Source organism: Dasypus novemcinctus, chromosome 21 (genome assembly GCF_030445035.2).
Source record: "Dasypus novemcinctus isolate mDasNov1 chromosome 21, mDasNov1.1.hap2, whole genome shotgun sequence".
NCBI classification, from domain to species: domain Eukaryota; kingdom Metazoa; phylum Chordata; class Mammalia; order Cingulata; family Dasypodidae; genus Dasypus; species Dasypus novemcinctus.
The window spans coordinates 16,378,656-16,399,644 of NC_080693.1; the positions used below are offsets into that span (position 1 = coordinate 16,378,656).

At 40.1% G+C, this 20,989-nt stretch overlaps 1 protein-coding gene across 7 annotated transcripts in view; it reads left to right on the top strand.

Moving 5' to 3' along the window:
• The first annotated feature begins 45 nt into the window (after positions 1–45).
• PIGL (phosphatidylinositol glycan anchor biosynthesis class L) overlaps positions 46–20,989 on the top strand; it is a 116,392-nt gene continuing 95,448 nt past the window's right edge. For 4 of the 7 annotated variants that reach the window (XR_011646768.1, XR_009182300.2, XM_071210294.1 and 1 more), the window contains exon 1: positions 543–1,274. Coding sequence is in view for 5 of the 7 variants with exons in the window: in XM_071210294.1 (XP_071066395.1) it covers positions 664–1,274 (611 nt within the window). In the remaining 2 variants the exon portion in view is untranslated. Of the gene's footprint in view, positions 1,275–14,116; positions 14,217–20,989 lie in introns of all 7 variants that reach the window. The other 3 variants (XM_004446507.4, XM_071210293.1, XM_058283406.2) reach the window with 3 other exon arrangements.

The window sequence follows — 20,989 nt, forward strand, 5'->3', positions numbered from 1 at the left end:
CCTCCTCCTTCCGGAGGGCTGGGAGACCAACTCCCTCCGCTGGCCGAGCGCGGCTCCTACCTCTGGCGAGTTTCCTGGGTCGCGCAGTGTCTGGTCCCCTCCTCACCTCTGCCCTCGGCCCGGTGGCGGCAGCGGCCCCCTCGGGCGGAGACTGTCCAGGGCCGAGCCCCGGCTGCCATCGCGCACCCTGGCGGGGGCGCCCGCCGCAAGCCCACCCGCTTCCGGGCGCTCGGGCCTTTCCCCGGGCGTGGGAAAGGGAAGGGCGCCAGGCCACCGGACCCGCGACCCCACGCGGTGCGGAGAGACTAAGGCGGCCTCCTCGGCCCGGCCCCTCGCGTGCCTGGGAGCCGGAGGGGCTGCGCGCCCACCTACCCAAGATGCTTTCGAGGGCGCCGGCAGTGACTGGCACCAGGAGCTCATTGCCACGCCGGGCGAGGCCGATTCGTCCACGCTGCCGAGCCTTAATCTGAACTGGCTCGCTAGAGGACCTTATGGCCCTCGCGACCACTAAATGCCCTCTTCGCCTTCCTCGTCTCATGAAATGAAAGGAGCTTTACTGTAGAAAAGCCACCACTCCACATCCCTCAGTTAAGAAATTAAGAAAGGCCGTTTTTGGAAAACTGGCTAACCGTAGAATTACGAGAAGGTCGTGGATCTTAAGAAATGAGTTTTGAAATGATAGAGGGAAGAGTCCTACGAGATACGGGAGTTTCTTTTGAAGCGTTTGCTTTATACCCTTTGTACTCTTTAAGAAGAGGACAAGGGTGGGCAATTAGACGACTTGAGGTTCGGTTGAGCTCTAAACCCGATCTGGAGCAAAAAGACTTAGTAAATGCTGCGAAAAGTGAAGAGAACTCCATAAAGAAGTGTCGGAAGCACACGGGAAACATGACATTTAAAGAAACTTCAAGCCTCCGCAGCCGGTCCGTGGAAGCAGTTTTAACAGCGGAACGCGATTTTCGCGGGTGCAGTTTTCCCACCGGAGCCGGAGTGGAAAGCAGGCTTCCTACTGCGCAAGCGCAGCGCCACTTCCAGCATGGAAGCGGTATTTCCCTTGTGTGCGGCGGCGGCGGCTGTGATCCTGGCAGGGATCTTCCTCTGGAGTTGGAACTTTTCGGAACGAATGACGAGTCGGGAGCAGGACCTCCTGGGAGTCGACAGCCGGACACTTTTGGTGATCGCGCACCCGGACGACGAAGCCATGTTCTTTGCTCCAACGGTGCTAGGCTTGGTCCGCCTGAGGCACCAGGTGTCCCTGCTCTGCTTCTCCGCAGGTAGGAGGCTGTGGCCGGGCCCTGGAAGCCGGGGCTGTTTTGGGAATTTAGGTGCTAACTGATCTCTGACGCCTTCTTCCCGGAGGGCTTTCTGGTGAATACACGGAAGTCCTTCGCAGGACCCCACACGGGGAAATCGGTGGTCCAAATTTGGGGACCTGAGTAGGCCACTTTACTAGGTGATGGAGCGACCATCCGTAGCTTGCTCACTCGCTATCCAATGATAGGATTGAGAAGCACAAGAGAGCTGCAAAGAATTGGCTCCATTCAGTAACTGCTTTTCTAACTGCCACTGTACTTGTTATTGTGCGGAATCTTATTTGCAGAAGGGCCAAAAATAGTGATCTCACTGTAGTACATCAGACAGAATCTATGCCATGTCTTGCCTGCTTAACTCTTAAAGTTTTACTTCTGAGAATAGCAGAGGACCTTCCTGTTACCTTTTTTTTTTTTTGCAAGAAAGATGCACGTGTAAAACTAAAGAGGTAGACTCACAGATCATTAAACTAAAAAGTAATTTTATGTGTATTCCAACTTAGCTCCACCCAACATTCAGTGAAGCGTTTTTCCAAATAGATCTTCCCTTACAATTCAGAAAAGAGCAAATGAGAAAGCAAAAATGATCCCTGATACTGGATTATGGTGCTATGATTGCACAAATGTATAAATGCAGAATTGTATATACAATGGGTGAAGTATGTAAAATTGTACCTCAGTAAAACTGGTTGAAAAATTACCCATAACCTCTTTTCCCATTTGATTGCGTCCTTCCAGTTCTTTTTCTATACAGACTTTTCACGGAATCACATTTTATTCAATTTCATATTCCTTTTCTTATCATTTAATATTATTTTTTAATTTAGCAAATAACTATAAGAGAGTAAAACCTCATTTTAAACTCAAATATGGGTGATATCGCATATATAACACTTTTTACAAATTTTAAATACAAATGAACTAGATAGAAGAAAACGAATAGCAGCTATGTAAGGCAGGTGAGACAGAGAGAGATTGAGAGGTGATGAGTTTTTCTTGTTCCTTTGTTGTTTGTTCATTATTATTATTGGAATAATGAAAGTGGTTAGGAAATGATTGAGATCCAGAGCTATGTAATTATACCAAATAACATTGAGTAAACTTTTTGGATGGATATATGTTTTACTAATAATAAAATTGAATTGTTAATAAAAGGGGATAATGTAACTACTGACTAAAGCAGATATATTGTTATTGCAGTTATCTTGTGTTAACTAAATAACTTGTAAAATTGACATAAAAATAAAGTTTTATTTTAAAAAAATGAACAATAAAAATTTTCAATACATAAAAAAAAAATTAGCAAATATTAAGCATTTATGTGCTAGACCTTATTCTATCCCTAAAGGATACAGTAAGAGAGACATGCTAGACAAGTACCCTGTTATCATGAAAGTTATAATTTAAACTTTTGCTCATTGGTAAGAACTAGATATATAGCCTTATATAGATATATATAGATATATAGATAGATAGAAGTAAACTTTAATTTAGCTAGGTTATTGTATGTATATTTGGGGGGATTTCTAGTTTGTTCCTTACAATAGTGAATATATATATATATATAAATATATGAATATAATAGTGAATATTTTTATGTATTTCATATTATTTAATTTGGATTGATTTCTAAAATTGGAATTAATAGGGTCAAGGGATATAACTGTTTTAAGGCTTTGCGTGCCATTTGCATTCCCTAAAACAGACCAAATTATGTTCTCACTTGCAGGTGATGGTGTGCCTGTTTTAAATATAGTATCTTCTTTCTAGCATTGATTAGTATTTTTTTTAATACTTACTAATTATGTTACTATGAATTTTTTTCCCTCAAAATCTTTTATTTCCGGTAAGAGTAAACCATTTTCCGTATGTTTATTGAGAATTTGTATCTAGCACTTCTCATACTCTACTAAGTATTAAATTGCAAATTGCAAGTGATAACCCCACCCGTTTTGTTTGCTTTAAATTTTATTTATATTTTATTCTACAACCATGGGAGTCCAGTTATAAGCAAGTTTGTTTCAAAACCTGAAAGAGAAGCCTGGATTTTATTTGCAAAGCATTATAGGTGCAGTGGATTCTTTAATAAATTTCTCCTCCTTTTTCAATCAGCCCATGAAAATACAGGACCAGAAGTCAAAAGTTTTTCAAATAAAAAATTAAAGGCATGCACTTAGCACATAATAAGCACACAATATTTTTATTATCTTTCATTATTTCCTCTGAACTGAACTTGGCATTTTAAATTATTCTCTCTTGTACTCTCTAATGTTTTTTTAATTACTTTTAAAATTCCCAACTCACTCAAAAATGTATGAATCAAACATTCCCCACACTTACTAACTTCGCATTCTAACATGAAGAACAGAAAGCTAATTTATGAGACAATATAATTAAAGCTGTAATGGTGTGATGGCAAAAATAAGTGCTATGGATGCAAAATGGAGAAAAACATTAATTCTCTGTAGAGTGGTTAGGGAAGGCATCTTTGAAGAGGTTTTTTCCAAGCCATTTGGGCTTTAAAGATAGGAGTAGATATATAGGTAGTGGGGTGAGTCATTCTAAACCTAGTAATAGCATCAGTAAGTCTTAGATTTTTATGAATAATTCATTCTAACTAGATCTCGAGTTTTAAGGGGTAAAGAGAGACTTGGGGCAAAAAATGGCAATTATTTTATGGCCCATTTAATCCTCTAAGCAATCCTGTGAGACAGGCACTCTTATTTTACAAGTGTGTAAAATGTTATCACAAAGAGATTAAATAATTTAGTGATCAGCCAGAAGGTAGAGGCTATGGCTCTAGCCCGCTAAAGACCATTACACCAATCTGCCTTGCACCTTGCCTTGGATGCCATATCAAGTGAAGAAATAACCGCTTTGAGTCCCACCATATGTCATAAGAAGCGCTGGTTTCTTAAGAAAAGAATGCCTTGACCTGTAAGTTCGGCGAACTCAGTTGGATGTGCTAGCCTCCATGTAGAGATTCACAGTCATTATTAGCACAGCAACATCTTTGAGAAGCCTTACTGTTAGAAAAACTTGTTTAACCATATATTTCTCCATTTATGGAATCACTGAAATACCCATGGAACATCATTTGAATATATTTGGTAGAGAAGTAACATGATCAGTTTTGTATTTTAGAAAGATTCTGGTAGCAATGTGGAGAATGTTCTGGAAGGAAAGATTGGAGTCAGGAAAACCAATTCAGCCCATCCTTTCCCCTCTAGACTTTACTTCCACCTATGTCATATATCAGATTTCCATGTATTTCTGGTGTGCATTCTGTTCCAATATTATGTGTCTTAATTACCATAGCTTTTATAGCACTGTTATCTGCTTGGCCAGCTCTCATTCATTATTCTTCAGGGTGCATTTGCTGCCTTCGACCTTTTTTTCTTCTAAATACAGTATGGTATATTTCCCTGGTCATGTTCAAGAAAAAACCTTACTGGCATTTTTATTGGAATTTCACAAATCTTGATCAATATGGGGAGAACTGACATATTTACTATATAAAGTCTTCCCATCTATGATTTTATGGTGTCTCCACTTCTACTGGCCATTTTGAATGTCTGTTAATACAGTTTTATAATAAAAGTGTTACACATATCTTAAGATAAATGTTTATCATATCTAGAAATTCCTTTTACAAATCCTCTTGTTACTTTCTCATACTTTGATGCTCTCTTATTTCTTTTTTTTTTTTTTTAAGATTTATTTTTTATTATTTCTCTACCACCTCCCCTCCCCCATTGTCTGCTCTCTGTGGCCATTCACTGTGTGTTCTGAGTCCGCTCACATTTTTGTCAGCAGCATAGGGAATCTGTGTCTCTTTTTTTAGTTGGGTCATCTTGCTGTGTCAGCTCTCCGTGTGTGCAGCACCAATCCTGGGCAGGCTGTGATTTTTTTTGCATGGGGCAACTCTCCTTTCCGGGCACCCTCCTTGCACATGGGGCTCCCTTATGCAGGGGACATCCTGGCATGGCACGGTACTCCTTGTACACGTCAGCACTGTACATCGGCCAGCTCACCACATGGATCAGGAGGCCCTGGGTTTGAACCCTGGACCTCCTATATGGTAGGTGGATGCTCTATCAGTTGAGCCAAATCTGCTTCCCCCTTCTTATTTCTTTAAGCATACTAAATATACTTATATTAGCCTCTGATAATTTCTGTATTCTTCTAGGAACTCATCCTGGATGACTTGTTCCCATGTGCATTTTGTGATTTTTTTTTTAATGTGAACACATGTTTCTTTGGAATCAGATTTATAGAAATTGTTTGATGATCTGCTTTTGTTTTAGCCAGGTAGCTAAAGGCATTATCTACCTCAGAAGACTTTAAACTAAAATTGAGTTTTCTCAGGCCACAGAGGTAATTTGAATTCAAGGTCCAAACCCAAGCATATTAGTTGTCTAATGCTGTGCAACAAGCTATCTCAACACTGTGGCTTACAACAATAATAATAATTTATGGTTTCCAGTGGTTTTATGGGTCAGGAATTCAGATAGAGCACAATGGGAAGATTTGCCTCTTCTCCGTGATGTTTAATACCTAAGCTCAGAAAACGGACTTGGCCCAGTGGATAGGGCGTCCGTCTACCACATGGGAGGTCCACGGTTCAAACCCCGGGCCTCCTTGACCCGTGTGGAGCTGGCCCATGTGCAGTGCTGATGCGCGCAAGGAGTGCAGTGCCACGCAGGGGTGTCCCCGCATAGGGGAGCCCCATGCGCAAGGAGTGCGCCCCGTAAGGAGAGCCGCCCAGCGCAAAAGAAAGTGCAGCCTGCCCAAGGATGATGCCACATACACACCGAGAGTTGACGCAGCAAGATGTGCAACAAAAAGAAACACAGATTCCCGTGCTGCTGACAACAACAGAAGCAGACAAAAACACATAGCAAATGGACACAGAACAGACAACTGGGGGGGAGAGGGGAGAGAAATAAATAAAAAATAAAACCTTTAAAAAAATACCTCAGCTGGAGGACCTGAAGGCTTATTTACCATACATGTCTGCCGCTTGATACTGGCTGTTGGATGGAGACTTAGCTGAAGTCTGGCTAAAGATGTCAGCCACAACATCCCCACATGGTATCTCCGTGTGGCCTGGGCTTCCTCACAGCATGGTGGCTGGGTTCCAGGGACAGGTGTTAGAGAGAGTAGAGTACATGCTGGTTGTTAGGACCTCACCTTGGAAATCATGCAGTATCACTTTGCCTGCCTTCTCTTTAACCAGACAGTCACAAGTCCCATCTCAGTTCAAGGAGAAGAGAAACAGACTCTACCTCTTGCTGGGAAGCAGCAAGTTTCTAGAAGTACATGTGGGACTGGAAAGACTGCTCTAGCTATTTTTGGAAATTACCGTCTACCACTCCAAGTGAAGGCAAGTATATGGTTAACAATTCTTAGGTGACATTTTTCTTAGTTTCCCTTTCACTAGAACCATGTCCGAAACAGGGTTGTAACCCATTTCTATCTAGCAGCAGCCTTTTTCTAGTTCACCCAACAGAAGTGTTGCCTTTGGAAGGTTCTGACTTAAAGTGAAGTTCTCCTTATTTGTGCCCAAGCTTTAGCTCCTGCTCCACTGACTTTAGGCTACCAGGGAGAGGCAGATGCTCTGAAAGCACCCTGGTTTCAGCCCCCATACCTCTATGCATTCATGCTGACCTATTATTTCAGGCCTCCAAAGATAGCCTGGACTTTTCCACTAATTCAGCCATGTACTTTAAAATATGTTTGTCATTATCTCACCTGTTTAGGTGTTCTGTGCTAAGAGGGTTCTGATTCACCATGCTTCCTAAAATAGAACTTGTTATTTTTAATAATGCTTTTTAATCATGAATAATCCTTTAAAGTTTTTCTTATTGAGCTATATTTAGATTCAGCCTCAAAGTGGTAGTCTCATCTGTCTAACTGTATCCTCTCTGACCCAAAACATTTGGAATTTCTAAAGAAATATCATCTTAAGTATAGACTGCATCCTACTAAGAATGGAATAAATTAGTATTTAAAAATATAAATTGTATTTCTTTAAGAATTATAGCAACTTCTGAACATGACTCAAAGGCCCTATTTTGTAATTTTATCTATATAAAAATACTCTGGTACTTTTCTTTAAGGTTCAGGTACATATGATTTCCATGTAATCACACCAACTAAAAGAATACATAGGCTAATTTGTTTAAAATGATGATGCTGGTAGATAATAACTGTATGTAAGTATTTTTCTCATATTTAAGCTTTGAATTAATATGCCAAGTAACTTTATACACATCCCCTATTTTGAATTTAACGTTGTACTTATAAAAATAGTTATGCCTTGCTAAGTATTTCCTTAAAGAATGTTTTGCACTGTTGATTTTTTATTTACTTAATGAGTCAGAAGATGTAAGTATAAAACTCAGTTGAACTATGAGAAGCCATAAAAGAAATACTAACGAAACACTAGAGACCAAAAAGGAATTCCATGATGACAAAGATTGCCTGTGAACAATCAAAAGGAAAGATACAAGTATAAAAAAAGAGAGAAATGTCATAGAACTAATCTGATCAAATGGGAATATCAACAAATATCATGCATTTTGAGGAGCTTAGCATTGGAAATACATGTTCTAATTGTGCTCACTGCAATGGGTTGGACCTTTTTCTATGCAGTGCATACATCTCATTCCATACACTAGACCTGGATATTCCAAAAGAAGACAGTTTCCCATAGGTGTGGCCTCACTGGTGACCATCTGCAAGTCACAGATCAGAGGAAATGATGAAAAGTAGTACAGTCGGTTTCTATTATTTGCAGTGGTTATATTCTACAGATCAAAGCAAACATTGAATTAGCAAATACTCCTAGAGGAAATACAGGGTTAGATGCCTACGAGCCTCCAGTCACAACATTTTCATCAGCCCATAAATACACCTTGTTCTATGTGTTTCTGTTTAAGGACATTTTATTTCATCTACATTGATCATTCATTAACATTGATCTCACAGCCAACAGCTCTTTAGCTCACACCTGAACAAAGTTCCTTTAGCACACATATTTTCTCTGTGAGGCACATCACAGCCCCCTTGCACTTAGGAACACTAGACAGGGCCATTTGAAACAACAAAATCACCAAAAAAAAGCACAGAAATGAAGGAACGAAAAGTGACACTAATATACCACAAAATAGACACTTGTTTACAGTATGAGAGCTGAAACAAGTAGGCAGAGCATCACGCTGTTTGACCTGGGTTGAGAATGTGCAGATCAGTTTACTGGAATTTTCCATCACTCTACACATTTCCACGAAAGATCATGAAAACACTACAAGTATTGATTTTGGGGTTGAAAATAAATTTAGCAAGTAGGCAAATTTGCAAATAAAGAATCTGTGAATAACAAGGTTTGACTATTTCCATCAGTAAAAGTCAATATTATATCTGTTTTCCAAAATGATAATTCAGTCCATGTGTGAATAATGAAAAAACATAGTATTCACAAGTAGAACTTTATTGTTTGATAATAGCACATGATAGTGTTTCTTATTCTCGGCCATTTAGACACATGCTCTGTATTTTTTTAAATATTTAAATTTTCACATTTTAAACAATTGTTTTACCAATTTTAAAGATATAATTTCTGTTTTACAGTGATAACTTAGAATTGAAAGCTCTTTATTTGATAAAAATCTAGTCCCGTTTTTTTTTTAAGGTTTTTTTTTAATTTATTCCCGCCCCCCCCCCAATTGTCTGCTCTCTGTGTCCATTAGCTGTGTGTTCTTCTGTTTCCGCTTGTATTCTTGTCAGCGGCACTGGCAATCTGTGTGTCTTTTTGTTGCATCATCTTGCTACATCAGCTCTCCATGTATGCAGTGCCCTCCTGGGCAGGCTGCACTTTTTTTGCACAGGGCCCACTCCTTGCCCGTGGGGCTCCCCTACGCTGGGGACACTCCTACGTGGCACAGAACTTGTTGTGCGCATCAGCACTGTGCGTGAGCCAGCTCCACACAGGTCAGGAGGTCCTGGGTTTGAATCTTAGACCTCCCATGTGTTAGGTGGACACTCTATCCGTTGAGCCAAATCCGCTTCCCCCATTTTTAAATAATTTTCCAAACGGCTCTGCTGACACATTTGAATGAGCGGGGTCCTACCAATCTTGGTTTCAGCATTCTTTGGAGAACTCAGGCCTTTGGGCTTCAGTTAAACTGCCTGCTTCCTTTATCTCTCCAACCCAAGCCTGGCTAATCTTTTTTTTGAAGTACTGGGGGCTAGTGATTGAACCCGGCATCTCATGTGGGAAGCCAGCACTCAACTGCTGAGCCACATCGGCTTCCCTGAGTTGGTTTTTTTGGTGTGTGTGTTTTTTTTTTTCATTTGTTTTGCTTGCTTTTTTGTTTTATTTTGTTTTTTCAGGAGGCATTGAAATGGAATGTGGGAGGCAAGAGCTGAACCGCTTGAGCTACATCTGCTTCCCTGGCTAGTCACTTTTGCTGTCACTAATCTCTGGATCATTTCATTGCTCCCCATTTGGCCCTCAGATCCTCCATCAGCCATGTAACAAACTCTCTGCCTTAAATTCTTGCTGTTGAAAATATCTAATATAATTCTCTTGTCCTGGATAGACCCTAATTGATACCAAACTGAAAGTCCCTTGTTTTTAGTTGAGGAAACTGAAACCCAGGAACTTTAATGAATTTCTCCAAGTTCAAGGCATTAGTAGAAGGCCAGATATAAGGACCATGCTGCCTGATTCCCAGTCTGCTCATTCCAACTAGGAAATTTCCCCGGCAGAAAACTAAGTTACTAAAGGAGTAGAATGGGCCAGGGTCTTTTTTGATATCTATGATTTTGTTCCTTCTGATTTTTAACCATGTAAATTTATTTATGTATTTATCGTATGTGGAATAAATCAAATTAAAATTTATTAAGTAAAATAAAATTTCTCTATACATGTGGCATTTGAATTTGAGCCCTTCTGAAGTGACTAACTACTATTAAAAGCCATTATGGGAAGCGAACTTGGCCCAGTGGCTAGGGCGTCGGTCTACCACATGGGAGGTCTGCGGTTCAAACCCCGGGCCTCCTTGACCCGTGTGGAGCTGGCCCACGCACAGTGCTGATGCGCGCAAGGAGTGCCGTGCCACGCAGGGGTGTCCCCCATGGAGGGGAGCCCCACATACAAGGAGTGTGCCCTGTAAGGAGAGCCGGGCAGCATGAAAGAAAGTGCAGCCTGCCCAGGAATGGGAACGCACACATGGAGAGCTGACGCAGCAAGATGATGCAACAAACAGAGACACAGATTCCCATGCCGCTGACAACAACAGAAGTGGACAAAGAAGACGCAGCAAATAGACACAGAACAGACAACCGGGGTGGGGGGTGAAGGGGAGAGAAATAAATAAAATAAATCTTTCAAAAAAAAAAAGCCATTACAATTTCTAGTTCTGACTGAGAAATGTTAGTTTCAAAAGACTTCCAAAAACATATAATTATGCATAAGCTTGTAGACACACATTCAAATAATGCAATTCTATATAAAGATGTCTACATTATTCCCATTTATTTTCTCTTTTCTAGAATAATGATCTCCAAACTTTTTGGTCACATTCTCTTATTGGTTAAAAATGAGCATGAACTCCCATTATATTTATCCTTATTTATAATTAAATTATGTGTAATATGTATATTATAAAATAATAACCAAAATTGACATTTATAAAGGACAAAATAGAAGTTCTCATGTTTTCCCTCTGCCCCAACATCCCAGGGTGCACCCACCCTACTCTGACGCTGTTCTGGATTCTAGAATTTTTCAGTAAATAATTGCTAAAGGATCTCAGACACATTCTGTTGAAGCATCTACATGTTCACCAAACTTAATGAAAAAGTATAAAATGCTCTTAGGCTTCGACTCCCCAACCTGTTTTAAGTTGTTCCTTAACCCAAAGCAATAAAACCAGCTCCATAAACACATTAGCCTCAAATCTAAGGGGTTTCTCACCACCATAATTAGACAATATACACAATCTCTGAACTTAGGACCTGCATCATTTGTGTGTTGGGCTCTTCATTTATCACCAAAGACCAAGCAGTCTTGAGACAAAATGAGAGGGGGTATGTGTGTGAATTTGAGAGGAACCTAAAACAAAGTCCATACAAAATTACCTATCATTTCTATGGGATCTTTAAAAAAAAATAAACTCAAAGCATTGTGATGAGAACAATATAAAATTAAGGCCGTTAGCTAGGGTCAGTTTCTTTGCAGGGTACAAGGTAATGATTAGCTCCTATCTGGGTTCAAACAGTTCAAAGCTAGCACTAGAGTAACCCTGGCCAAAGTTGAAAGGTTTCTCCTGGGAGTTTTTCTGAATTGTCTGGAGCAGTAGGCAGAGTCTCTCTTTGTTGAGTCCTTCCTGAGTGCTTGCAATATGCTAGACACCCAGGAGGACACAAAGGGGAATGAGACGGTGACTTTGGTGGTCAGTGACCTTTCAAAATTAATAATCTGATCATGGAGAATCTGATCACATTTAGCAGAATACTGGAAATGACTACTTGCCAGGGAAAATAGGAGAAGGCTTCCAGAAGGAAGTGACATTTGATCTGGACTATGGAGATGAGTTGTAATTCCAGCAGAAAAGAAAGAAGGGAAGGGAGGAGGTAAAGATACAGAGATCAGAGAAGAAGAAAACTGACCCTGAGTACCTCTCGTGTTTGGCATTAAACCTCCTGCTTTGATATGTATCTCATGTAATCCTCAGGAAAGCCTTATGGGAAGAGCTGTGGCTCAGGAAAGTGGTGTAACATGCACAAATCACTTGCAGTTATTTGCTGGGGAGTTGAATTAAAGTGTGCATTAGCTAGATGATTGCTCATGATAAGTGCAATTTAAGTGGTACCAAAATGTCAGTACAATATGCCTGAAATAAGAACAAAGCCTAGAGCAGCACTGTGCCTGGGAATTTCCTCCTGACAGCCTTCATGTTACTCAAATGTGGCCAGTCTCGAAGCCAAACTCAGCATGTAGATGCAGTGCATTCCCCCCAACGTGGGACATGACACCCGGGGATGAGCCTCCCTGGCACCGAGGGATCACTACCAAATACCAGCTGAAGATGGAACTAGAAAATGACCTTGAATTAAAGGTTCAATGCAGATCAGCAGAATATCCCTGTCTACATATAATAACATGACTTTAAAATGCTGTTTGACCTAATGTAAGGGGGAAATGGAAAGCAGAAATGAGTTTATATGGCTACGAGTCTCTAAAAAAGAGTCTGGAGGCTGTCAGAAGGATTGCCCTTATGCACAACTGAGCAGAGTCTAAGAGACAGATAAAGTAGATACAATCCCCAGGTATTGGTTCCTTTGAGGGCTAAAGAGACCCACGGGTTCTATGGTTATGGCAGACAGGGTTCACTGCCATGTCAGATGGCCCTTCTTTGGAGCTGGTGTTTCTGCGTGATGGAACTGGACTCAGATGGGATCTCTTTTCATAAGAATTTCATCCTACTTTACTGGAATTGTAGTTGGTGTTGGGGTTTAAGATATATTTAGGGGATTTGAATCTCTGGACTGACAATATGATAGCCAGGCCCTGAGCATCAACAGACTCCAGCTCCTGCAGTCTGATTTGTTGGACTCACCTCAGCTAAGATGGAGTTGAAGAAGGACAACCACCACACCATGGAGCCTAGAGTGCCTAAAACTGAAAGCAGGAGGATTGCATCCAGTATCCATGTGGAATCTGAGCCTCCTCCTGACATAGAGGTGCAACGGACACAACCAATCCAAGGCCCACAGAGAAAAGGTGGCATTGGAGTGGGAAAAGTGGACATGGTGGCTGATGGATATGGGGAGTGGCAGGAAGAGATGAGATGTGGAGGCGCCTTTGGGACTTGGAGTTGCCCTGGATGGTGCTTCAGGGGCAATCACCGGACATTGTAAATCCTCCCAGGGCCCACTGGATGGAATGTGGGAGAGTATGGGCCATGATGTGGACCATTGACCATGAGGTGCAGAGATGTCCAGAGATGTACTTGCCGGGTGCAATGGATGTGTCATGATGAGGGGAGTGAGTGTTGCTGGGGGGGGAGTGGTGGGGTGGGGGTGGTGGGGTTGAATGGGACCTCATATATATATGATAATAATGTGAGATAAAGATATCACATTAAAAAAGAATATATATATATTCTTTTTTAATGTGATATCTTTACAAAATCAATTAAAAAAAAGTCAGTACATACTATTTATATAAGAAAACAAAGTAGTTGTTATTTATCAGCACTATTCTGAGGAGTATAGTGAAAGTGTTTGGAAAATATCCCAGGAGTGTGCTGCAGTACCTGTTAGCTTTTAGCAGACCCTTCTTTAAGTATTAAATGGGTATTTGAGGTATAGCTATTTTAAGGGGCCCAAACTAAGTGTACCTAGGTACCCCACTTGTTCTAAGTGGCTATACCATGCTGTCTCTAGCATTTGGCTAAAATGCAGGTAAGAGAAGAATGAATGGATGGATGATAGATGGATAGATAGGGATAAATGGATAGATAAATGATAGAGATGGATGGATAGATTATGGATAGATAGATGAGATAAAGATAACACATGGAGAAAATTTAAAATGGTGATTCTAAAGATTGTGGTGCTAGTAGACTTTTCAGAGCAGTATCTAATAATAGCCTTAATGTATTTTCTTCACCTTTTTATCATAACCATAAACCTTTCAGCTAGGATCAAGATGAGATGATGAGAAAAGAATGGGTGAATAGATAGGTCTATACTGTTAAAGAAACCTACCACGATATATTTGTTATTCTCAGGAAATTACTACAATCAAGGAGAGATTCGTAAGAAAGAACTTTTGCAGAGCTGTGGTGTTTTGGGAATTCCACCCTCCAGCATAACAATTATTGACAACAGGTAATTTACCTTTTAACAGTGTAGAAATTCAGTGGTAATAAATAGGCAATGGTACACTCAAAAGACACAAAAAAAATAATGTGGGTGGATAAGAACATCTTATTTGAGAAGTCTGCTTAAAATAGTTTCACATTTTTTTTTAAAAAATGACAGCTAATGTAAAAACAATTTTAACTTCTATTCCAGTTTTATATCTTAAGATAACTACTCTTTCATCTTCAAAGTTTATTATAAAAATATCACAAATACACAAAAAAATAGAAGAGTGTTGTGTTTCGACCCTCTACACGCCAATTACCTAATCCCAACAACTATCAAGACTTTGCTGTACTTCATTGATCCCCACTTATTTTATGTGTGTGAAGAAAATGCTAGTCATCAAGTTATTTTATCCCACATACTTAAGAAGATGGATATTTTTTCATACAGCCACAATGCCATTATTATCACATCTAACAGAATTAACAGTAATTCCTTGACATCATCTAACACCCAATCCAAACTGAAATTTTTCCAATTAGCTCAAAAAGGTCTTTTTACAACTAGTTTGTTAAAATCAGGATCTAAACAAGGAACACATATTGTAGTTGGTTGATAGTCTGCATTTAATTCTCCCTTCCACCAAGCTATTAATTTGTTGAAGAAACTGGCTTAATTATCCAATAGAACATATCACATTCTGAATTTGTCCATCTGCCTCCTCCTTGTATCTTCTAACTTGTTCTTCTATCCTTAATATTTCTTATTAGCTGGAAATTAGCTCTACAGGCTTCATTAGCTCTAACTTTGTTGGGGGGATAGAAAAGAATTCAGAAGCTGTACTATGTACTTTATATTGCATCATATCTGGAGATAAATGCTATCTGATTCTAAAATTGATCAGTGAGTTAGATGGGAGTGGCATCTTCCTTCATTTTAAAAGTCCCCTATCATGTAATGGTTACATGATTATTACCTGAATCATTAATTAACTAGAACTTGCAAAATGGTGAGTTTGTAGTACTATCAGGCATCCTACATGTATTAGTCGTAAGTCTTCTGTAAAGCGGAGTGTTCCCTATCTATTAGAGCTATTTAGTAATATCCCTAATATATAATTTCAACAAAAAAAGAAAGAAACACAGGATAAATGCTTAATTCTTTCCCTTTAATTGCCATTTTCAGACTAAAGACTTGATACCCTAGTTGTCTCCACTGGTTATCCATACATTTTTAGTTTCTTGAATGAGGGAATGCTTTTTAATATCATTAGGAATGTATATGTATTTTTTATATTTGTTGTTTCAGTTTCAGACAGTATGTTCTTTGATGCCCAGATGATCTCATCTTTGATCAGTGGAAGGAAACCTCTTCATGTTAGATCGTATGTCCTTTTTAGGGGACCTGTGTAGTATTACGGTTTTCTTGCTTTCAAGCACAACAGTAGTTTCCAGTATAATCTAGTACTCGTTCCTAGCCCAGTCCTGGCATCAGTCATTCCTCCAAGGATCCTTGGTTTCCTAAGTAGGGAATGGTATCTAGAGACCATAAGCAGGTACTAGGAGTTGTTCATCACTACAGTGTTATTATTTCTCTTTGCTGCTTGGACAGAGGTAGGATATATGGTTTTGTTTTTGTTAAAGAAAAAACACTTATGGTTACAATTCAGAGTTGCTATTTCCAGGTTTTCATGTAACATCTTTGATTTTTAAACTTTATATCTTTCCTCTGTGCTGAAAATCTTGCTTTCTAACAACAGTAACATAATTCCTTATTTGCTTTTTAAATGTTTTTAAGGTTTTCATAAACCATAACTGAAACGGGGCTTTTATTATGTATACTCAGAACAGCAGATATTGAAAACCAAGACTAAATATATGCCTCTGATCATGATGCCTGCAATTCACTTTAAAATGATTCAGAAAAGAAAAAATGCATTCATATATAGACTAAGGGAAAATGGTAAAATATTAACAATTTGAACCTTAGTAGAAGGTATGTGAGTGTCCATTGTACTACTCTTTTAACTTTTCTGTTATGTTTTACTGTATTGTCGACCCACCCCTTCAGTTAGTAAAAAACAAAAAATCAGAGATCTGTCTAACAGCAACTGGGCTTTGTCCGCCCTCTGAGTTTCACAATGTTTGGGGGTTAAAAATCTGTTTCTTTCCAATGACATAGCTATTGGAGTTTATCATAAATCAGTTTCTACTTGCTTCCTTTTACAGAGGTTTGCCTCTTTTATTATTAGGTAATATGCAAGAATGTGATAGTACAATTTAAAACATGATGATGAGACAAGTTCCTTTTAGTATAGACCAAAAAACAGCAAAAAACTACAGTCACCCTAGATATATATCAAGGACCAAAGTAAATATTAATTTTGCTGATGTTTTCAATTCATTCCTCCAAAACAAAATTGGCTCTATTATTTTTACAGGACAGGAGCTAGGGGAAGAAGTTTTATCTTTTCTATAATCCATATCTAGTCTTGTCACAGTTGTCAAGCGCTCTTTGTCCAGGAGCTAACCCCATTTTGGACACTGTAAATATCTACAAATAGGTAAACGCTGACCATTTTTTAAAATACAGATATGCACTCTGAGGTTCTGAGTGCATAGGGCTATTCTTACTAAACAGTTGACCTTATATTCTGGAACATACAAGAAAAGTCTACAAGGAAGACACAGCTCACTTGTCTAGTTACTGGTTTCTCTCATCTACATTCTAAATACACAGCTACGGACCAAAAAAGAGCTGCCAAGATAGAGATTGCCAAATCTTTACACAAAGAAGGCACCCACTTTCCCTTACACACAGCTTGTTGTTTGTTCTTATCTGATACATCATTCCAACAAATTTGGTCTCCAGTCTCCTGCCCAGCGTGGCACACCACTACCACCTTTTTACCTGCCCACCCCTTGTAGCCTCTAGACACAGGGAAAACCTGTCTGTAGTATTTTCAGCCTTCAAAGTGGGAGATAACATCAGTCAGCAATGAAGAGTGCTGAGAGTGGCTGTAGGCAGGAAATCAATAGCAAGGGAGAGGGAAGCAGACTTGGCCCAATGGATAGAGCATCTACCTACCACGTGGGAGGTCGGCGGTTCAAACTCCACACCTCCTTGACCCATGTGGAGCTGGCCCATGCGCAGTACTGATGCACGCAAGGAGTCCTGTGCCATGCAGGGGTATCCCCACGTGCAAGGAGTGCAGCCCATAAGGAGAGCTGCCCAGCACGAAAGAAAGTGCAGCCTGCCCAAGAATGGCACCGCACACACAGAGAGCTGACACAAGATGATGCAACAACAAAAAGAAACACAGATTCCCAGTGCTGCTGATAAGGATAGAAGCGGTCACAGAAGAACACACAGCAAATGGACACAGAGAGCAGACAACTGGGGGGGGAAGGGGGGGAGAGAAATAAATAATAAATCTTAAAAAAAAAATAGCAGGGGAAAAGGGCAATAATTTGAGGAATAACTCTGCACTCAGTAACCTCATAGTGCATATCTGTATTAAAACCTAGTATTTTTTAATGTAACATTTTGTGTGATCTATGTTATCTTTTAAAAAAAAAGAAAAAAATAATAAAAAATTAAATTAAAAAAAAAACACCTAGTATGAAGACTGATACAATGCATGAGTTCTCAAAAAAGGGGAATAGTAATTATTAGGGTATTTCATTTAATTAAGCAGGAACATATACAGTAGATTCCACAACAGTCTTTATGTAAAATAGTGCCCAAATGCTTCTAACCCAGTGAATTTTTTAAAAATATGCTTATTTCATCTCACTGTGTCAAAGCCTATATGTGTCATACCCAGCATATCATGTAGGCTTATATTTTTGTTCAGTTAGGTTAGTGAAAGCCTAGGGCATTGGCCTAGGCTAGAGTCTAGAGGACTCTTAGGATATGGAGTATACAGAGATACGTGGATTTCACATGTCAAGTCCACAGCAAAGAGTAGCAACAACAACAAAAAATAGGCAAGCAAAGGAAAACAGGTCAGAAAGACAGAATGGCTTCTGTGGCTTGCACCCGGAAACCTGTCTAGCACCTTTAGAACAGGGGTAGCAGAGCCGGGGGATGGGAAGAAGCTATTAATGGCCCTAGGCTGGTTAAGACCACTTTGGGGAGAAAAATCCAATGACTGTTAGGCTTGGATTGGCTCCACACATTGCCCATGGGCTGAGTCATACTCCCAGGGTTTCCTTTTTTATTTCATTGCTTTAGTTAGCTGAGAATGGAGGTTTGTGATTTTTGGCTAGTTCTACATGTACAGTGACAAGTTGTTCCAAAATTGTTCCTCAGAAACTTTTGATCAGTTTGATGAATGCAACCCATCCTTTTGTGTAAAAGGCCAATTGGAAGTTATCCAGAGGGAAGCAGTTGTGGTTCAACTGATAGAGCATCTGCCTACCATATGGCGGGTCCAAGGTTCGATACCCAGGGTCTCCTACCACTGTCTCCTACCACAGTTTTCCAGTGCTGCATGACAAGAATGCAAGTAAACACAGAACAAACAGCAAATGGACACAGAGAGCAGACAATAGGGGGGAAGGGGAGAGAAATAAATAAAATAAATCTTTATTAAAAAAAAAAGTTACTCAGAGATACTTGCCTACACTTTTACAGTTGATAAGTTTGCCAGAATAGTTGCCAAACACACACCATTCTTGTCTTCTATACATGTGTATCAGCATTTTACATTATTTCAGATGTGAAAAAAATCCTTTCTGTCCTTTTAGTTATTTAAATTTTAAATGATTCAGTTAAATTTAGTTAGTTCATGTGAGATGTATGAATTAAGCTTGGTGGGACATCCATCTTTTCCTAATGACATCACATAGGAACATAAACTGAATAGTGGCAAGGGAGAATAGTGGCAAGGGAGATTTGCACTTGAAGATAGTCACTCTGGAGATAGGATGGATGGAAAAGATGAAGATGTAGGCCAAATAGTCTATTGCATTTGAACTGGTGGAAGGAGAATGTCTCAATTTAGAGCAGCAGTGTTTGAGGTGGAGATTAGGGGATGAATTCAAATGTCATTTAAGACGTTGAAATGTCAGGATTTAGTGACTATTTAAAGATGTGGAAGATGAAGGAACAGAAAATTTAGGATAATGGAAATTCCAGACATAAACATCTAAACAGATAAAAGATTAGCTGGGATAATGCACAAAGGAGAATTGGGTTATAAGGGATCTTAGCTTGCAAGAGTGGCTGTGATAACTATCATATAGTGGTTGGCTTAAATAACAAGAATTTATCGGCTAACAGTTTTGGAGCCCAGAAGTCCAAAATCAGGCTATTGGCAGGGCTTGCTTCCTAATGGAGTCTAGCATTCTGGCAAGGCTCCATCACATGGCAGTTATCAGAGATTGAATTAGATCCCCTACAAAATGGCATGTTCAGGTCTCAACCCCTGGTCTTGTGGTTGCAAACCCATTTGTAAATAGGACCTCTGAAGATGTTGTTGATTAAGGTGTGTGCAACCTGAATGAGGGTGGGCCTTAATCCAACATGACTGAAGTCCTTATAAGCAAAGGAAATTGGACACCAAAGGAGAAAGTAACAGGGAGCAGCTGGAAGCCAAAAGTCAACAGGACCTGCAAGAGAAAGGAGAAGAGGCTGCCATGTTCATTGGATGTAACAGAAAACCCACCGGCAGCCAGTCCCAGAATGCCACAGTTTTCAGAGAAAAAGCATCGCCTTGCTGATACCTTGATTTTGGACCTCTCCTAGCCTCAAAACCCTGAGCCAATAAATTCTGTTATTAAGCCAACCCATTGTATGGTATTTGTTTTAGCAGTGGGAAAGCTAATACAGCATTCTCTCTCTCTTCTTGTGTCTGCCTCTCCACAATTTCCTCTGACTTGTGGTTTCTACTCATTTCTGGCTTCTCCTACTTCCATGTCCAATTTCCTTTGCTTATCAGAACTTTAACCACATGAATTAAGTCCCACCCTGACTCGGTTCACCCGCATCTAAATAGTATCTTCACAAATGAGTCCACACCTTAACTTAATAACATCTTCAAATATCCTATTTACAACCAGGTTCACACCCACAGGACCTGGGGTTAGGATTTGAACATGTCTTTATGGGGAATATGGTTCAATCCCCAACACAGGGTGATAACAAATTAGAAGTCCTTAGCATATAGGAGGATTAAAGCATTGGAATAGATGAAATTGCCCATAGATCAGCTGGAGCCGTAGACAGTTGGGGACCAGGGATGGTCCAGAGCATGAGAAAACCACAGAAGATAATGAGGAGACAAGGGGTAGAAATGGGAATACTTCAGAGAACTGTGAGGAAAATGAGATTTACCTGCCCAGAGAAGCAGCACCGGGATTAAACAAAATTAGCATCAGACAGTTACAACAATTTTGTATCCTGCTTTTTTTTTTTTTTTTTCCACTTAAGAGCATGTTTAGCATTTTCCAAAGTTTTTAGTGGTTGTAAAGATTTCATCATCAGGGAAGTGGATTTGGATCAATAGAGCGTCTGCCTACCACACGGGAAGTCCAGGGTTCAAACCCAGGGCCTCCTGACCCATATAGTGAGCTGGCCCATGCGCAGTGCTGATGCATGCAAGGAGTGCCCTGCCATGCAGGGGTGTTTCCTGCATAGGGAGTGGAAGGAATGCGCCCCCGCAAGAAGTGTCGCCCTGCACAAAAAAAGCACAGCCTGCCCAGGAGTGGTGCCGCACACACGAAGAGCTGGCGCAGCAAGATGACGCAACAAAGAGAGACACAGATTCATGGTGCCACTGACAAGAATGC